Below are 19,130 nucleotides of genomic sequence, written 5' to 3'. Positions count from 1 at the left end.
TTATTTTTAAGGTTATCCCCCCTACCCTACCCCCAGTACTAAGAATTGAACCCAGAGGTGCTCTACCACTGAATTACATCTCCTGTCCTTTTTTTGTTTTATTTTGAGACAGGGTCATGGAGGCTGACCAATACTCCTGCTTCAGCCTCTTGAGTAGCTGGGATTATAGGTGTGCACCATTATAACTAGTTTGATTTTTTTTTTTTTTTTACAAATATTGTTTGTTCATAAATATTATACTTTTGCAAAGTGTTCAGTGTTAATGCTTGGAAAACATATGTTATTGTCTTATTATTTAAAGTGGCCTATGAAGCATTGTCATGTTTTATGTTTCTCAGATCTCTTTTTAAAAAATGTAAAATGCATTTTTTTTGGTACTAGGGGACTGAATCCCAGGGATGCTTAACTACTGAGCCACGTTCTCAGGCTTTTTTATTTTTTATTTTGAGAGAGGGTCTGGCTAAGTTGCTTAAAGCCTCGCTAAATTGTTGAGGTTGGCTTTGAACTCTCAATCCTCCTGCTTCAGCTTCCTGAGTGGCTAGGATTATAGGCAGACACCACTGTGCCTGGCATGTAAAATATCTTTATTGGAAAGATTATTTTTTTCAGCCAGGTGCAGTGGTGCATGCTTGTAATCCCAGCGGCTTGAGAGGCTGAGACTGGAGGATTGCAAGTTCAAAGCCAGCCTCAGCAAAAAGAGAGGTGCTAAACAACTCAGTATAGACCCTGTCTCTAAGTAAAATACAAAAAAAACAGGGCTGGGGATGTGGCTCAGTGGTCGAGTGCCCCTGAGTTAATCCCCAGTATCCTGCCCCCGTGAAAAAAAGATTATTTTTTTTTCAGATTTATATATATATATATATATATATATATATATATATATTTTTTTTTTTTTTTTTTTTTTTGTAAAGAGAGAGAGAATGAGAATGAGAAATTTTTTTTTTTAATATTTATTTTTTAGTTTTTTTTTTTGGTGGACACAAAATCTTTGTTTGTATATGGTGCTGAGGATTGAACCCGGGCCACACGCATGCCAGGCGAGCGCGCTACCACTTGAGTCACATCCCCAGCCCCAGATTTATATTTTCAAGAGTTTGGTCTTTCAGGATTTTATACTTTAGGGATTTTGATCTTTTGTTCAGCATTCTGGATTATAATGTTTGGGATTGTGTCTTCTGGGATTTAAATCCCAGTGCCTTAATGAGAAGCCAGGGGATCTGAGTCTTAGTCTTGGTTCTTGCTATAGCCTTGACCTTGAGCAAGCACCTTAATATCTCTGGGTTTGGATTTTGACTAAGTGATTTCTACTGGTTTCTTCTAGCTCAAAACACTAGGAAGATGACCATTTGCAATTAGTGTATGATTTGTAAAGAGCATTTTGTCCATTCAACTGAATTTCAATACAAGTTCATTACTGGCTATAGCATCACTATAGTGTGCCTATAATGTGCTCATTGCTATGGAGAAAGTATAAGATTTAGACTTCATCCTAAATGGTTGGACAGCCTGATTTGTAGACACATGTATGAATGAGTGAAATGTATTGAGTAACAAGCATGTGCTAAGCCTTATGCTAGGTACTGGAAACATCAAAATTTAGATTTTGTGCTTGAATTTTTCTTGGTTTCATAGAGATGGATTGAAATGCAGATAGTTAGGTTATAGTTTGATCTCTGGTAATAGATAAACTCAGTACAGAAGAGAGGGACCTGTTATTTATTTTTCTCTTAAAACTAGGGATTGAACCCAGGTCTTTTACATGCTAGGCAAGCACTCTAACGCTGATCTATATCCCTGGCCTGGGAGTGGTTAGTCCTAAAGAGGGCTAGGGAATGGCCTTGAAGGAGTTAACATCCAAATTGGTGAAATGTGCAGCAGCAGTGTATGGTGAGTGGGTGGAGTGTAAGCAGGAAAAAATTTCAGGCAATGGAACTAGTAAAGACAAAGATGAAAGCAGCATATCATGCCCTGGGCCTGTAAATAATTTGGTAAATTGAAGTGTGGAGGGTGGATAGAGTTGAGAATTAAGTCAAAGATAGCTGATGTATTTTGCCATGCTTAAGAATTTAGGTTTTTGGACTGGGGTTGTGGCTCAGTCGTAGAGCGCTTGCCTAGCATGTGTGAGGCACTGGGTTCCATCTCCAGCACCGCATAAAAATAAATAAATAAAATAAAGGTATTGTGTCCATCTACAACTAAAAAAAAAAAAAAAAAAAACCAAAAAATAAAGAGTGAGCTTGGGAACTTAGGTTTTGCTTTTAAGAACAAAAGAAGTGCAGCCATTAAGATTTTTTTTGGGGTGATACTGGGTATTGAACTCATGGGCATGCGACCACTGAGCCACATTCCCAGACCTATTTTGTATTTAGAGATAGGGTCTCACTGAGTTGTTTAACTCCTCGCCATTGCTTGAGGCTGGCTTTGAATTTTCGATCCTTTTGCCTCAGCCTCCCAAGCTGCTGGAATTACAGGTGTGCGCTACTGAGGCCAGCTTTATTAATATGTTTTAATAGTGGAGCGTGCTTAGAAAAATTTGTAGTAAGCTTTTTTGAAACATTTGCACATAACATATATGCCTTAAAGTGCACAAATCAGAAGTCTACAGCTCAATGAATTATCACTAAATGAGCATACCCACGTTGTAACAGTTTTTTCTATTCAAGATGTAATATATTTTAGAAACTTGCCTTAAACTCTCTACCAATCATAATTCCCTGTCTTCTCTAAAAGTAACCACTATGTTCTAACCATTGACCACATCTTAACTTCATGGATTTATTTGCCTGTTTTTTTGTTTTTTTAATATTTACTTTTTAGGTGTAGATGGACACAACACAATGCCTTTATTTTTATGTGGTGCTGAGGATAGAACCTGGGTCCCGCCCGTGCTAGGCGAGTGCTCTACTGCTGAGCCACAATCCCAGCCCCATATTTGCCTGTTTTTGAATGTATAAGTGGAATTCTTTGGTATGTCCTCTTCTGTCCTTTACTCAACATTATGTGGGATTTACTCAAGTTGTTTGTGACAATAGCAGTAGTTCATCAATTTTCATTGCTGTGTAGGGTTCCTTTTATAAGACCTCAGTTTTATTTATTCATATCTTTTTATTTATAGGTTCTTTTCAGTTTTTTAAAAGTTTGCTTGTGGACAATAATGATTTTGAGACTAAAAATTTATATATTTTCAGATTTTATATATATATATATATATATATATATATATATATATATATATATATATAATTTTGTACACTGGGAATACTAGCAGTTTTATTCCTTTCTGTTGGGAGTCGCCAACAGACTAACTTTCCCATCCCCCAGAAGAGCTGTCCAATGGTGAGCCCTGCTGGCTCACATGATCCTTACCACCAATCAGAAAGCACCCCATGCCAACTGTCAAACCATTAAACTGTTAAACTGTCAAACCACCCCAGGCTCTATAAATACGCAGAGCTGTTCCTCAATAAACAGGCATCTTCTCCACGATGAGCCTTGTTCGTTCTTTCACTTCCTTTTAAATTTTATAGCTTTTTTCCTTCTTCTTAACTGTCTAAGACTTTAGTAGAATATTGAAAAGTGGTGATAAAAGGCATCCTTGTCTTTTTTCCTTTTTCAGAGAATGCTTTTAATATTTCACTCATAGGTGTGATATAAGCTCATAGGTTTGTTTTGTAGATAACTATCAGTTTGAAGAAGTTTCTTAATTTGCTGAGATAGTGCGTTTCTTACAAATCTGGTTGTATCCAGATAATCATGATTTTTTCTTTTAGTCTTTTGATGTTGGTGAATTACATTAATTCATTTTCAAATGTTGAGTGCTTTCTTGGAATAAACCCAATTTATATATGTCACGAGATTCAGTATAACATGTATTTTTAGAATGTTTACAACTTTACCCATGATAGAGACTGTCCTGTAATTTTCTTTTCTTATAATTTCTTTGTCAAGTTTGTGGTGTCAGGTTACTCTGGCTCATTAAATGAGAGATTTTATTTTTTTTGAAAGTGTGTGTAAATTTTTAGTAAAATCATTGGTGAAATCACCTAGATTTGGAGTAGCTTATGGGAAATTTTTTCTTTTTTAATATGAACTTCTTAAATGAAGTATATCATTTATATAGCAAAGTATGATTTATATAGAAAAGTGAGCTTGTCTTAAGTATAAAGCTTTTATAAAATGAACACCTTTGTGTTTCTCACTAGACTGATACAAATTTAAATAAAGCATTGCCAGCACCATAGAATCCTCTTGTGCACAACTTCCACTCATTCCCTTTAAAAGGTAAGCCACTGTTGTGATTTATATCATCACAAATTAACTATTTTTGGTATGTAGCAGTTTCTTGCTAGGTTTTTTTTTTAACATTTATTTTTTAGTTTAGTTGGACACAACACCTTTATTTATTTAATGTGGTGCTGAGGATCGAACCTAGGGCTTTGCAAGTGGCTAGATGAGCACTCTACCACTGGAGCCACAACCCCAGCCCTCTTGCTAGGGTTTAGTTTACATTTTTCTAAACACCAGAGATGTTGAACACCTTTTCAGTTGCTTATTTGCCAACTGGTTATAATGACCTTAGTACTGCAGATGTCTTATCCAGTCTGTGACTTGTCTTTTCATCTTTTTACTTATAGATTTTTTTTTTGTTGTTGTTTGTGTTTTGAGACAGAGTCCATTTACATTGCTCAGGCTGGCCTCAAATTCTTCTCAGACTCTCGGGATTATAGGCTAATAGAATCTTTTGATAAACAGGAGTTCTTTGGTTTTAACAAATGGTTCAGTTTTTTTTTGTCTTTTTTGCATGCTAGGCAAGTACTCTACCACTGAGCTACATTCCCAGCCCTATATAATTTTTTGTCAACTGGTGCTTTTGTCTGTTGTTTAAGAAATATTTGCCTGCCCAGAATTCTTAAAATATTTTCCTGTTTTCTAAAAGTTTTTCTTAAAGTTTTTCTTTTTTGCTTTCTTTTTCACATTTAATTCCCTCTCAGTTGTTGTGTATGCTGTGAGGTTTATTTTTCCCCTATGAATATCCAGATAATCCAGCACCAATTTTTGAAATATCCTGTTTTTCCACCAATATACTGTAGCACTTCTTTCATAAGTCAAGTAACAGTGTATGTTTGGGCCTGTTTCTAAATTCTCTAGTGTCTTCCTTTTTAACCTTGTTCTTATATGATTGCTTCATTTTTTAAGTCTTCATATTTGGTTAATATAAGATGTTCAACTTGCATCTCTTTCCCACTATTGTGTTGGCTATTAGATCTTGGACTTTTCATTTAAATTTTAAAGTCAGTTTATCACTTCTAGAAAAAAAAACAACTGGATTAATTGGAATTGTGCATATATGGATCAATTTGAGGAGGCATGAGGAGGCATACATCTTTTTTTTTTTTTTTTTTTAACTACTGGGGATTGAACTCAAGAGTGCTTTACCACTAAGATACATCACCAACCCCTACCTTTTAAAAAATTTTGTATTTTGAAATAGGGTCTTATTAACTTGTGAAGGCTGGCCTTAGACTTACAGTCCTCCTGTCTCAGCTTCCCATGTTGCTGGGATGATAGGCATGTATATACCACTATGCTTAACGGTTCTGTGAACTATTTTTTTGTTGCTGGGAATTGAATCCAGGGCCTTGTGCATGTGAGGCAAACACTCTACCAACTGAGCTATATGCCCAGGCCCTGTTCTGTGAACTTTAACACCTGTAGGGATTCATGTAATCACCAGCACAGTCAGGATACGGAGAACTTCATCAGAAAATGCATAACCACCCGTTCTATGCTCTTAGCCACTCATCTGTTCTCATTATTTAAGGTTTTGAGAATGTCCTATGGAATGGAATTATGTGGTATATGATTCTTTGAGGTAGTCTTTTTTGCTTCAGCATAATTCTTTTGAGAGTTGCCCACATTTTTGCATGTGTCAATAGTCTGTATTCTTCATTGCTGAGAAGTATTCTGTTGCGTGGATGTATCACAGTTTGTTCATCTGTTTACTTGTTGGAGGCCATTAGGGTTGATGCCAGTTTTTGGTGTCAGGTTTTTATGTGAACATATGTTTAATTTCTCTAGTATAAAATACATTAAACTTTATTATGAACTGCCAAACTATTTTCCATTTTCCTTATTTTGGCAGGGAGGACATCAGGGATTGAGCCCGGTATGGTTAACCACTGAGCTACATCCCCAGTTTTTTTTTTTTTTCATTTTTTATTTTAATTTTAATTTTTAAATTTAATTAATTAATTATTATTATTATTTTATTTATTTGCTGAGGAACGAACCCAGGGCCTTGTGCATGCAAGGCAAGCACTCTACCAACTGAGCCCTTTCATTTTTTTATTTTGAGATAGGGTCTCACTAAATTGCTGAGGCTTCCTCAGCCTCCCAAGCTGTTGGAATTACAGGCGTGTGCTATTGTGTCCAGCTCTTCCTGTTTTTTTTTTTTTTAAATATTTTTTTTTAGTTGTAGATGAACACAATGCCTTTATTTTAATTTATGTTTTTTATATGGTGCTGAGGATCCAACCCAGTACCACACATATGACAGGCATATGTCTACCAACTAAGCTACACCCCCAGCCCTCCATTCCATTTTTTATGTACATGAGCAATTTTTATGTACACAGAGTTGGTCTGTGACCTTGCTGATACTTTTAATTGTCAATATTTTTAAATTTTCTGTTTGATATTCTAATATGCATACAGTGGATCAAATCATGGTTTTAATTTGTATTTCCTTAATGGCTAATGCTGTACAACATGGATTTCACATGCTTATTTGCCATATATCTTTGATGAAATTTCAAGCCTTTTTTTTTTTTTTTGGCCCACTTTTAAAGTGGTTGTTTGCTTGTTGAATTTTTGAGTTTTAAAAATATATTCTGAGGGGGCTGGGAGTATAGCTCAGTTGGTAGATGAGGGCTGGGGTTGTAGCTCAGTAGAGGGCTGCCTAGCACATGTGAGGCACTGGGTTCAATTCTCAGCACCTCACATAAATAGAAAATAAGTAGATAAAAGGTCCATTGACAATAAAAAATATTTAAAATGTATGTATTCTGGATACAAGTCCTTTCCCTGATATGTGATTACAATTTTTCCCCCCTCCCAGTCTATAGTTTCCTTCTCATCCTCTTCCCAGGATCTTTCTTAGAATAAAACTTCATAATTTTGAAGTACTGATTACTGAGTTTGTCTTTTATGCATTGTGCTTTTGGTGTCATGGCTAATAATCCTTTGCTTCATTCCTTTTTCCCTTTTTCCCTAGAGTTTTAGAACAATAAATTTGGATTTTTGCATACTTTTAAAATTAATGTTCACATAAAGTATTAGGTTTTAGTTGAGATTTTCTTTTTAAAGCAAATCTCATTGTTCTGATACCATTTGTTAAAAAGCTGTCCTTTATTCACTGAATTGTGTTTTCGATTTAATGAAAAATCAGTTGACCACATATTTATGTGAGTCTGTTTCTGGACTCTGCATACTATTTTATTGATATGTGTTGTCTGTCTCTTTACTAATACTTGATTAATGTGGTTTTTTAAATTTTAATTTTAAAATTGAGTAGTATGGTTCTTCCAGTTTTTTTCTCCTTTTAAAAATATTTTGGCTACTATAGTTCTTTCATGTTTCTAAATAAGTTTAGAATTAGATTGTCTTTGTCTGCAAAAGCATTCATGCTTCGAATTTGATTGGGGTTGACCTGAATCCTTAACTTGAGGAGAACCGATACTTTTAATATCTTGTTCTTCTAATCCATGAATTTAATGTGTCTTTTTATTTATTTAGATCCTGTACAGGGCTGGGGATATGGCTCAAGCGGTAGTGTGCTCGCCTGGCGTGCGTGCGGCCTGGGTTCGATCCTCAGCACCACATACAAACAAAGATGTTGTGTCCGCCGAGAACTAAAAAAATAAATAAATATTTAAAAATTCTCTCTCTCACTCACTCTCTTTAAAAAAAAAAATAGATCCTGTACATATTTTTTAGATATGTCCCCCCAGAGCTATTTTAAATGGTATTATTTTTGAGATTCAGGTTCTAATTGTTTGTTGCCAGAAGTGTGGTTGACTTTTTTTTTTTTATAACCATATTGATATATTGCTGATACAAATTAGCTGAACTTGTACTCTGCAACATTGCATTTATTAATTGAAGGAATTTTATGATGGATTTCTTAGGATTTTCTATGCAGATAATCATGGTTTTTGTACATAGGGGCAGTTTTATTTCTTCTTTCCAGTTTTTGGGCCTTTGATTTATTTCTCTTGCCTAATTACAATACAATGTTGATGAAGAGTTGTGAGGGAATTTTCTTGCTTTGTTTCGGTTTTGGGGAAAGTTTCATTTTCTCACCATTAAGAGTAGTGTAGCCTGTAGGATATTTTTTTAGATGCCCTTTATCAAGTTGAAGAAGTTTCTTTCTGTTTATAGAATGGATGTTGAATTTAAGGAAAAAATAAAATTAGATCATTGGCTATGATCATGAAGTTTTTCTTTTTGACTGTTAATGTAGTTGATTATGTTGATTGATTTTTTTCAGATGTTGGCCCAGTGTTGTCTTCCCAGAATAAGTCCCAGTTGGTTCACAGTGTATTCTGTTTATATATTCTTGGGTTCAGTTTGTTAAGATTTTTGCATTTATATTTATGGGAAATGTTGGTAATGTCTTCCTTTCTTATACTGTTTGTTTGGTGTTAATGCTGACAGGCCTCATGAAATGATTTGGGGAGCATTCATTCCATCCTTTTTGATTTTGAAGAGATTGTAGAGTACATATTATATCTTCTTGTATGTTTGGTAGAATTTTCAAGCCATTTAGCCTGGAGATTTCTTTCTTTGGTTTCTTTTCCTTCCTTCCCACCTTTCTCAGTCCCTAACCAAGCTGTAGTTTTCTGTGCTCATGGCGCACTCCCTTGGCCTGTTGTTTCATTATTATTGTTTTGTTTTTGTTTTGGCAGTACCGGGGATTGAACCCAGTGACCTCTCCCACAGGGCCATATCCCCAACACTTCTCCCCCAGCCTTCTCCAAGCTGCAGCATGGTCCATGTAAAAATCACACATAGCTTGCCTCCCAATCAAAATATAGCAGTGATCTTAGGAAATAGTGAGGTCCTTGCTCCAAACTGTCTACTCTGCAGACAACTCTGGACCTGGTCTGTAACCTAGGTCTGTTGCCTTAAGAGGCCTTGAATCCTCCTAGGCTGGAGATTTCTTAATCTGAAGTTTTTTTTTTTTTTTTTTTTTTTTTTTTTAGAATTTTTTTAATATTTATTTTTTAGTTCTCGGCGGACACAACATCTTTGTTGGTATGTGGTGCTGAGGATCGAACCCGGGCCGCACGCACGCCGGGCGAGCGCACTACCGCTGAGCCACATCTCCAGCCCTTAATCTGAAGTTTTAAAGTATGAATTCAGTTCTTTAACAGTTATTGTGTTATTCAGGCTATTGTGTTTGAGTGAGTTTACATCGTTTGTGTTTTTTGAGGAATTGGTTCATTTTGAATTCATGTGCATAGAGTTCTGTATAGTATTCTCTTAACTATCCTTTAAAATGTCTGTGGAATGTGTAATTATATCCTGTCTTTTCTATTAGTATTGTTATAAAACTAATTAGTATTAGTAGTTTGCAATTGCTCTAGAAATAGATTATTATGTTTAAATCTTTTCATAGAATTTTTTTGCTTCTTTGAGAATTCTGCTGAACATACAAGAATGAATTTCCACAGAATCATTTAAAAAAAAGTAATGCTCCCCTAAATCATTTTATGAAGTCAACATTCCCCTGAATCCAAAACCAAAGAGACACCTTTTATTTTTGTTGACTTTCTTTATTATTTTTATGTTTTCATTTTTGTTGAATTCTGTTCTTATTTTTATTCTTGCTTTATAATTCATTTTGCTCCTTAATAAACTTCTTGGAGTAGAATCTTATTGGGACTTTTGTAATATAAACATTTAATACTATGAATTTATCTGTAATATTATTACAGCTGACAAAGTGTGATGTTTTGTGTTTTTATTTTCACTCAGTCCAAACTACTTTCTATTTTTTCTCTTTTTATCCATGCATTATTTAGAATTCTGTTGTTTAATTTCTAAGTCTGGGGGATTTTTCTGTTATGTTAGGAGCATAAACATTTAGGATTTGCGTGTGTGTGTGTGTGTGTGTGTGTGTGTGAATGAATTGACATTTATTATATAATGTTGCTTTTTAACCTTTGTATTTTTTGCTTTGAATTTTACTTTGATGTTAATAACTCATTTCATCTTTTTTATTTAAATCTAGATATAATTTACTCTTTTAAAATATACAGTTAAGTTCTTCTTAGTATATTCATAAAATTGTACACCTGTCTTAGTTCAAAAATATTTTTGTCACTCCAAAAAGGATGTCTGTACTCATCAGCATTCACTATGCATGCTCCCTTCCCTTCATCCCTTAGCAACCACTAGTCTGCTTTGTCTTTTTGGATTTGCCTATTTTGGACATTTCATATGTGGATTTTTGTATATGGTATCTTTCACTTAACACAATATTGCTAAAATTGATCCAAATCAGGGGCTTCGGATATAGCTCAGTTGGATGAGTGCTTGCCTGGCATGCACAAGGCCCTGGGTTCAATCCCCAGCACAAAAGGGGGAAGGTTCGTCCACATCAAGACTTCATTGCTTTATATGGCTGAATAATATTCCACTGTATGGATAATACCACATTTTATTTGTCCATTCACTGATTGATGGGTTTTAGGTTGTTTCTGTTTTTGGCTATTATGAAAAATGCTTCTATGAAAATTTGTGTGAAAGTCTTTCTTTGTGTTTTTACTTCTCTTGGGCATATAAGTGTAGAATTTTTGAGTCATACACTGGATTTGAGGAACTATTGTTTTCTACAATGGTTGTACTATTTTACATTTTTAATGAGCAGTGTAGTAGGAACATGTAAATTTATCCATATTCTAATTAGCACTTTTTATTGTTTGTAATTTTGGGGGGTGGTGGTACCGGGGATTGAACTCAGGGACACTCGATCACTATGCCGCATCCTCAGCCCTGTTTTATATTTTGTTTAGAGACAGGGTCCACCCCAGTTGCTTAGTGCCTTGTTTTTGCTGAGGCTGGTTTTGAACTCCTGATCCTCCTGTCTCAGCCTTCCCAGACACGGGGATTACAGGCATATGCCATGGCACCTATCTGTCGTCGTCGTCGTCGTCGTCTTTTTTTTTTTTTAATTTGAAAATTTTAAAAATTTCTTATTAGTTATACACAAGAGGTTGTCTGTCTTTTTGATAGTAGCCATCCTGGTTGGTGTGATATTTGGCTTTTTTTTGGTTAGTTTTGGTGTAGTGTATCTTTTTAATTATTTTTAACCTCCCTTCATCATTGTATTTGAAGAGGATTCTCACAGCCAGCATATAGTTAGGTCATGCTTTTTATCCATGCTAAAAATCTCTGTGCTTTAATAAGTGTATTTGAAACATTTATGTTTAATGTAAATATTGATGTTTGAATTTAGATCTACATTTCTTTTTATCTATTTTCTCCTTTCTCCCTCTGTTCTCTTTTCCTAATTTATTTCTACATATAATATATGTTAATATATATAATAATTTTTTTTTTTGTACCAGAGATTGAACCAGAGGTACTTAACTACTGAGCTATATCCCCTTTTTATTTTTTTTTATTTAGAGACAGAGTCTCGTAAGCTGCTTAGGGCCTTCCTAAGTTGTGCCCTCACGCTCTAGATTTTCCCACCTCAATCTCCTGAGCTGCTGAGATTATAGGCGTGTGCCACCATGCCCAGCTTTCTTGCTTTTTTTTTTTTTTGAACATTTTTTAAGTATTCCATTTCAATTTATGTTTGTCTCCTTTTATAACTCTCTGTATACTTTTTTCAGTGATTGCTATATGGATTTGACTATATCTCTATGGCTTTATTTAGTGGTTGCTATGTAGATTACATTACATACAATATTTGCAAATCTCTTTTTGGTACTGGGAAGTGAACCCAGGAGTACTTTACTACTGAACTTTTTTTGTTTTAAATTTAGCTTTTAGTTTTAGGTGAACACAATATATTTATTTATTTGTGTGTGTGTGTGTGTGTGTGTGTGTGTGTGTGTGTGTGTGGTGTGCTGGGTATTGAAACAATATATTTGTTTTTATGTGACGCTGAGGATTGAATCCAGTGCCTCATGCATGCTAGGTGAGTGCTCTACAATTGAGCCACAACCCCAGCTCCACCGAACCCTTTTTACTTTATATTTTGGGACAGGGTCTCACTAAGTTACATAGGGCTTTGCTAAGTTGCTGAGACTGGCTTTATGATGAACTTATGATCCTCCTGTCTCAGCCTCCCAGTTGCTGGGATTACCTGTATGTGCCACTGTAGTATACTTTTTTTAAAAAAATTCTTTTTTAGGATTAAAAAAATATTTTTAGTTTTAAATGGACATACCTTTATTTTATTTATTTTATTTTTTGTAATGCTGAAGACCCAACCCAGTAGTGCCTTCCATGTGCTAGCCCTGTAGGTGTACTCTTATAATTAGAATTTTACCACTTTATGTGGCATGTCAAATTCTTACCTTGTATGGGTTCTTTTTCTTTTGTCCATATATGGGTTATTTATCTGGTGTGCTTGTGTGTGTGTGTGTGTGTGTGTGTATCTTTTCCTTTAGGGTGCTGGACATCTAAGTCAAGTCCTTGAGCATGCTAGGCAAGTGCTTTCCTGCTTAGCTCTACCCTCTAGCTCCTTCCCTTTTTTATGTTAGTTGTCTTAAATATAACTGTTATGTACATTGAAAATTCCATCAGATAATGTTTTTCCTTCCAAACATCAAACATATTTTAAAGAACTCAGTAGAAGAGTTCTTTCACCTACATATTTACTTCTGCTGATATTTCCTTTATTCTTGATCTTGTAAATTTTTTAAAATATTTTTTTGTCTGAAGAACTTGCTTCAAAAATCATTTTAAAGAGAGTTTTTCTGTCAACAAATTTTTTTTCTTCATCTGAGAATGTTTTTATTTTACCTTTTTGTCTGAGGGATTTTTTTTCTTTTTCAATTACTGAAGATTGAACCTAGGGCCTCGTGTGTGCCAGGCAAATACTTCACCATTGAGCCACATTTCCAGCCCCAATTTTTTTTTTCATTTATAAATAATAGAAATTTATTTCTTACTGCTCAGGAGACTGGTAAGTACAAGATAAGGGAGACATTAGATGTGGTATCTGGTGAGAGCTCCCCTCAAGTTCTGCAGATGGCCATCTTCTTGATGTGTCCTTGCATGGCCAGCTAGGAGGGGAAAATACTCTCATGTCTGTTCTTTTTTTTTTTTCCTTATTAAATAAATCAGGTTTTATTTAAAAAGAGGTAACATAGACTTCTCCTGGGAGGGAGAAGGGGGCCATAGCTGGTATCCTGGTATCCCAAGAAGGGAAGTGTTCTGCCTTTTTATATATCTAAGGCTTGCTTTGTTCTTCCTGCATATGTGACTAGGTCCAGGAATACTCAGTGGGATGGCCAAAAGTTGGGAAACAGGTGGGTGCAGCCCTAAATTTTATTGTGAGATGGGGGTTTGCTAAGTTGTTCAGGCTGGTCTTGGACTTTTCAGTCTCCTGCCTGCATCTCCTGTGTAGCTGGCACTATAGGCTGAATATAGAATTTTTGTTGAATATAGAATTCTGAGCTCTTTTTTTCCTTTCAATACTTTGAAAATGTTCTGCCTCTTTTTCTGACTTGCATTGTTTCTGATGAGAAATCTGTAGTCATTTGAATTGTTGTTTTCCCATAAATGTGTCATTTTTCTGGATGCTATCACAATTTTCTTATCTTTAGTTTTTAGCAGTGTACTTTATGATGTGCTGCTTAGATTCCTTTGTGCTTATCCTATTTGGTGTTTACTGAAATCTTATGTCTTTAAAATTTGGGAATTTTTTGCCTTTATTTCTTCAAATACATCTTTTCTTTTTTTTCCAAAGTGTTTTTTTTTTTAAGTTGGACACAATACCTTTATATTATTTATTTATTTTTTAAATGTGGTGCTGAGGATCAAATCCTGAGCCTTGCACACGTTAGGCAAGCACTCTACCGCTGAGCCACAACCACAGCCCCCAAATACATCTTTTCTGAATTATGTTCTGTTGCCTTTCAAGAGTTTCTAAATATGAGTGTCAGTTCATTTTGTATTGACATATATATATATATGTATATATATATATATTCCTCACTGTTCTTTTTTTTTTTTTTTAATTGTTTTTTTCCTCTGTTGGTCAAATTTGAGTACTTACATTAATCTGTTTTCCAGTTCATGGACTTTTCTGGTAGTAAGTCCACACATTGCTATTGGTTTCTTTTTTATTAAAAAAATTGGTTTTGCAAATTGGTTTATGTGTCTTTTTTTTTTTTTTTTAAATATTTTCCTTCGTTGTCAATGGACTTTATATGTGGTGGCTGAGAATTGAACCCAGTACCTCACACATGCTAGTCAAGTGCTCTTCCACTGAGCCACATCCCAGCCCTGGTCTAAATGTCTTTCAAGGCTTTTAAAGTTCTTTCTTCACTTTTTCTTTAACTTTACAATTGATCTGTTGTAGAAAGTAGTTCATTTGTCCCAAATGGTTTTCTGCTGTGTGGGTTGTCTAATAGCAGGATTTAACATGTTTTATGCTTCCCTGTTTACGACTGACTGACTGACTGACTGTAAGTTGGAAGTTAGATCAAGAATAAAGTTTGGCAAGCTACAGGATATGTGTCAAATCTGGGCTTCCTTTGTTTTTATATATATTTGTGGGAATGTAGCCACATCCATTGATTTACATAATGTCTGCGGCTGCTTGAGTGCTGCGATGGTAGAGTTAATTGCAACATAGACTGTGTGGCTGGCAAAGCCTAAAATGTTTATTCTCCGTTCCTTTTTAGAAAAGTTTGTTGACCCCTGATTCAGAGATTTTTGCATTCTTTTTAAAAAATGTACCAAAAAAGGCAGGTACATTTTTAGGTGGTGGCATACACGTGGCATATAATGTTTGGTTGTCTGCCTTTTTGTTAATAGTACCTATTGATGACCATTGCTTTTTTAGTACTTTTCCATTGATTATACCTACATTTTTGGAAGATATTTTTTTGCCAAATAATTTTAGATTGGAGTTTTTATTTCATTGCCTTTTGGTGTCTATTGTTTGTGATTTATTGTCAACTGTAAAACTAATGGCCTTTTGAAGATAATCTGACCCCTTATGCTCCTCACCTCTACTTGCTGAATGTTTTTGAAATTTTTCTGTTTTTGGTTTTCATCAGAAATATGATGTATGTAAGAATTTTTTTTTTTTTTTAATCTTGCTTTAAGTTTATAGGGCTTCTGTATCTGTAGTTTAGGGCCCTTTGTTAGTATGGCAAAATGCTTATCCATATACTTTTTCTTTTCTACCCCAGTCTCGTTTCTTCTTCTGAGGTTACATATATTTTTATATCAAAGGTTATATTCTGTGCCATATTAGAGTTTTTAGGTTTTTTTTTCATTTTAATTTTTCATACCTTGGTCATTCTGAGTTTAAGAGGGATATTTTCTTCACTTTAAAAAAAATATTTTGCTGTGTCTAATCTGCTATCAAGCCCACCCTTGAGTTTCTTAATTTAATTATTGAGTGTTTTAGTTCTGTTATTTATTCAGTTCATTGTTAAAGTTCTTAGTTCTCTGCCAGAATTCTCCATCTTGTCATTGTCATTTATTTCAGTTTCTGGTAATTCTTTTATTTGATTCTCCTTTGGGTCTGTTTCTAATGTTAGTTTTTCTCTTGATTTTTTGATCATTTATTGTTTGCTTGAATGTCTGCTTATTTTTCATTGGTGCCAAAAATTGAATGTGGAAAACATTGGAGATAGTTTGAGGCTCCAAGTGATTGTTCTAGAAACCTAAAGTGTGTTTTTTTTTTTTTTTTTTGGTGTACCAGGGATTGAATTGAGGAGCACTTGGCCATTGAGCCACATCTCCAACCCTATTTTGTATTTGATTTAGAGACAGGATCTCACTGAGTAGCTTAACACCTTGTTGTTGCTGAGGTTGGCTTTGAACTTGCGATTCTTCTTCCTTGGCCTCCCGAGCAGCTGGGATTACAAGCGTGGGCCACTGTGCCTGGCTGTCTATGTATTTTTTATAAGTTGTGCTATAAGAATAAACACATGGGCTGGAGTTGTAGCTCAGTGGTAGAACACTTGCCTAATACGTGTGAAGCACTGGGCTTTATTCTCAGCACATAAAAGTAAATAAATAAAATAAAGGTATTGTGTCCATCCACAACTAAAAAAAAAAACAGAATAAACACACAATCAATGTAACTGTATATTCTCTTCAACTGCAAGGATAGGAAGTTATACTCCATGTATGTATGTCAAATACTTTCTACTGTCATGTATAACTGAAAAGAACAAATTAAAAAAAAAAAAGAAGAAATAAAAATTCCAAATAGTAGGAAGGGAGACAGCTAAAAGTATAGGATGTTGGCATCAAAAAAGGAGATATTTAGATCTCAAGGTTAAACATAAAAGTAATTAAAAGGAGAAAAAAATGCATGCCCTGTCTAAATTAATTGATATATTTGTTCATTGAGTTTAGATTAGGAATCAGTGTCTTGGGGTTGAAAAGCCTAGATAAGTCTGAATGGGTGATGTGGGAGTAGGTTAAGTTTTGAAGGTGGTAACCAATTAGTAAATGGTGAAAAACACAAAGGGAATTTTAGACCACACTATATTTTGCAGCTGTCTTTTTTTTTTTTTTAATTTCCTTTGAAATTGTTTTTAGCTTCTTTGGTCTAAAAATGTTCATTGTAGTTAGGGGATGGATCAATAACAGAAGCCACCATGCTTTTGCTACAGGTGCCATACACCTTAGGAGGATTTGTGGCTAATAAATGGCAAAATCCTTAAATCCAGTAGTTTTCTTTAACTCCTTATTAGCCCCTGTCAGCCTAATGCACAGTTTTTGTAAAATTCTAAAGAAATTATGGAATATTTAGAAAATGAAAAAGTACTATGCAAATAGGGTGATTAATCACATGGCTGGTAGAGAATTGAATAATTACACTGAGGAAAAAACTTTAAAATCAATAACTTCCTATATGTGCATTTAATTTATTCGTATACTTAATTGGGTTAAATAAAATTTATGATATGTTTTTGTATGAATTGGTGAGTAAATTTTTTTTTTTTTAGAAAGAATTTTTTTAATATTTATTTTTTAGTTTTCTGTGGACACAACATCTTTATTTGTATGTGGTGCTGAGGATCAAACCCAGCGCCCCCCCGCATGCCAGGCGAGCATGCTACCGCTTGAGCCATATCCCCAGCCCCAGAAGTAAATATTTTATTTTTCTGCCTGAGTCTTATACATATATTTTTATTATCTTTGATAAAATGAATTTTTTTGAAAAAAAAATCAAAATATTTATAAAACCAAATGAATTGTCATAGAAATGTAAACTTTTGGTTTCTGTTTAGACTGTACAATAAAATTTAAACATGGTGGATTATTGGATATTATATGTCATTTGATCTAAAAAATAATTAAAACAATTCCACTACTAAAGGAATATTGTAATTCAGAGACGAAACATTATATTAAAACTTAAACTGAAGAATTATGTTGTTTCTTTGTCTTAGGCAAAATTTGGTTTTTCTAATATTACTGGAATTGATTATTCTCCTTCTGCAATTCAGCTTTCTGGAAATATTATAGAGAAAGAAGGGTTATCTAACATTAACTTGAAGGTAACTATTTTTTATATTCCTATAATTCTTTTGTTTATAATAGAATTTATAAAGTTTGAATGTTTCCAAAGTGTATTAATGTGCTGAGATTGTTTGAACTCAAAGTAAATAATACAAATTGAAACATTTAAAAATAACTATTAAAATTTTAATTTAGTCAGTTTAGGAGGATTATCTTCTTCCTTGTGTACATGGGTATTCATACTACTCCCCAGCATGTTTGCAGAACATAAAATAATACCTAATTGTGGTTTAGCCAGATTAAAAAGCTGTGGATTCCTAGAATGGTATGATGCCCCCAAAGATCATTGGGTTTATTTTTGTGTCCTAGACTCTGTGAGATCATGATTCCTAAATTTTTGTTTCTAGCCAGACCTCTTGCCTGAATTCCAGAATTATGTAAAACTGTCTCAAGTTCCACTAGAATAACTAATAGTATCTTAGGTTGATTAGATCAAAATGAAACATGCTCCTCCTTAAACATGCTCTTCTTAGTCTTTCCTGTCTTTATTAATAATGCCACCTTTCACCATGTTGCACTAACCCAAAACCCAGGGAGTCATCCTGGAATATTTTCTTTTTTTCCCTTTGAACCTTCTCTTCAGTTTTGTTAGTTTTATTCTCAGAGTATATCAGAAATGTGAGCATTCCTTTATACTTCAACTGCTACCTGCCAAGTCCAAGCTACCATCATTTCTTGTCTAGACTACCACAGCAAGGAGCCCTTTATTTTGCCTTATTTTACTCTTGCAGCTCTGATGCCCATGTACTACAGGGTAGCCAGAGGGATCTTTTAAAATGTAAATTAACTGGGCACGCTGGCGCATGCCTATAATAATCCAGTGACTCCAGGCTGAGGCAGAAGGATCACAAGTTTGTGGCAGCCTCAGCAATTTAGTAAGGTCCTAAAAGCAATTTAGCAAGACCTTGTCTCAAATAGAAAAAATATAAAAAGGGCTGGGGTTATGGCTTAGTGATAAAGTGCCTCTAGGTTAAATCCCCAGTACATAACACACACACACACACACACACACACACACACACACACACAGTAAATCAATTCACATCATTTTCTTGCTCACAATCTGCCTTTGTCTTTCCTTTGTATTCAGAGTGGAATCCAAAACCCAAACCCAGCCTTACAAAGTCCCTCATTTCTTACTTGTTTTCTCCTTTATCCATTACTCTGTAGTCACCCTGGCTGTTTTTCTTTTCCTGAAACATGTTAAGCTTGTTCTTTGGTCCTGATTTCCTCTGCCAACATTGTTCTTGTCCCACTACTTAGCACTTTTGGCTTGTTCTCATCACTCTGATCTCTGCCCAAATATTACCTTAGCGATGCCTTTCCAGACTACT

The 19,130-nt window shown here is 34.6% G+C and overlaps 1 protein-coding gene across 8 annotated transcripts in view; it reads left to right on the top strand.

Annotated features, from left to right (window-relative positions):
• The window catches only part of Eef1akmt2 (EEF1A lysine methyltransferase 2), a 79,938-nt gene that overhangs the window by 5,906 nt on the left and 54,902 nt on the right, over positions 1-19,130 (top strand). For 7 of the 8 annotated variants that reach the window (XR_003300360.2, XM_026384183.2, XM_026384185.2 and 4 more), the window contains one exon: positions 17,667-17,774. Coding sequence is in view for 7 of the 8 variants with exons in the window: in XM_026384183.2 (XP_026239968.1) it covers positions 17,667-17,774 (108 nt within the window). In the remaining variant the exon portion in view is untranslated. The remainder of the gene's footprint in view (positions 1-17,666; positions 17,775-19,130) is intronic. The other variant, XM_026384187.2, reaches the window with a different exon arrangement.

Source organism: Urocitellus parryii, chromosome 5 (assembly GCF_045843805.1).
Source record: "Urocitellus parryii isolate mUroPar1 chromosome 5, mUroPar1.hap1, whole genome shotgun sequence".
NCBI lineage: Eukaryota > Metazoa > Chordata > Mammalia > Rodentia > Sciuridae > Urocitellus > Urocitellus parryii.
The sequence above is the reverse complement of the archived record's forward strand: the minus strand, read 5'-3'. Positions and strand labels throughout refer to the sequence as shown.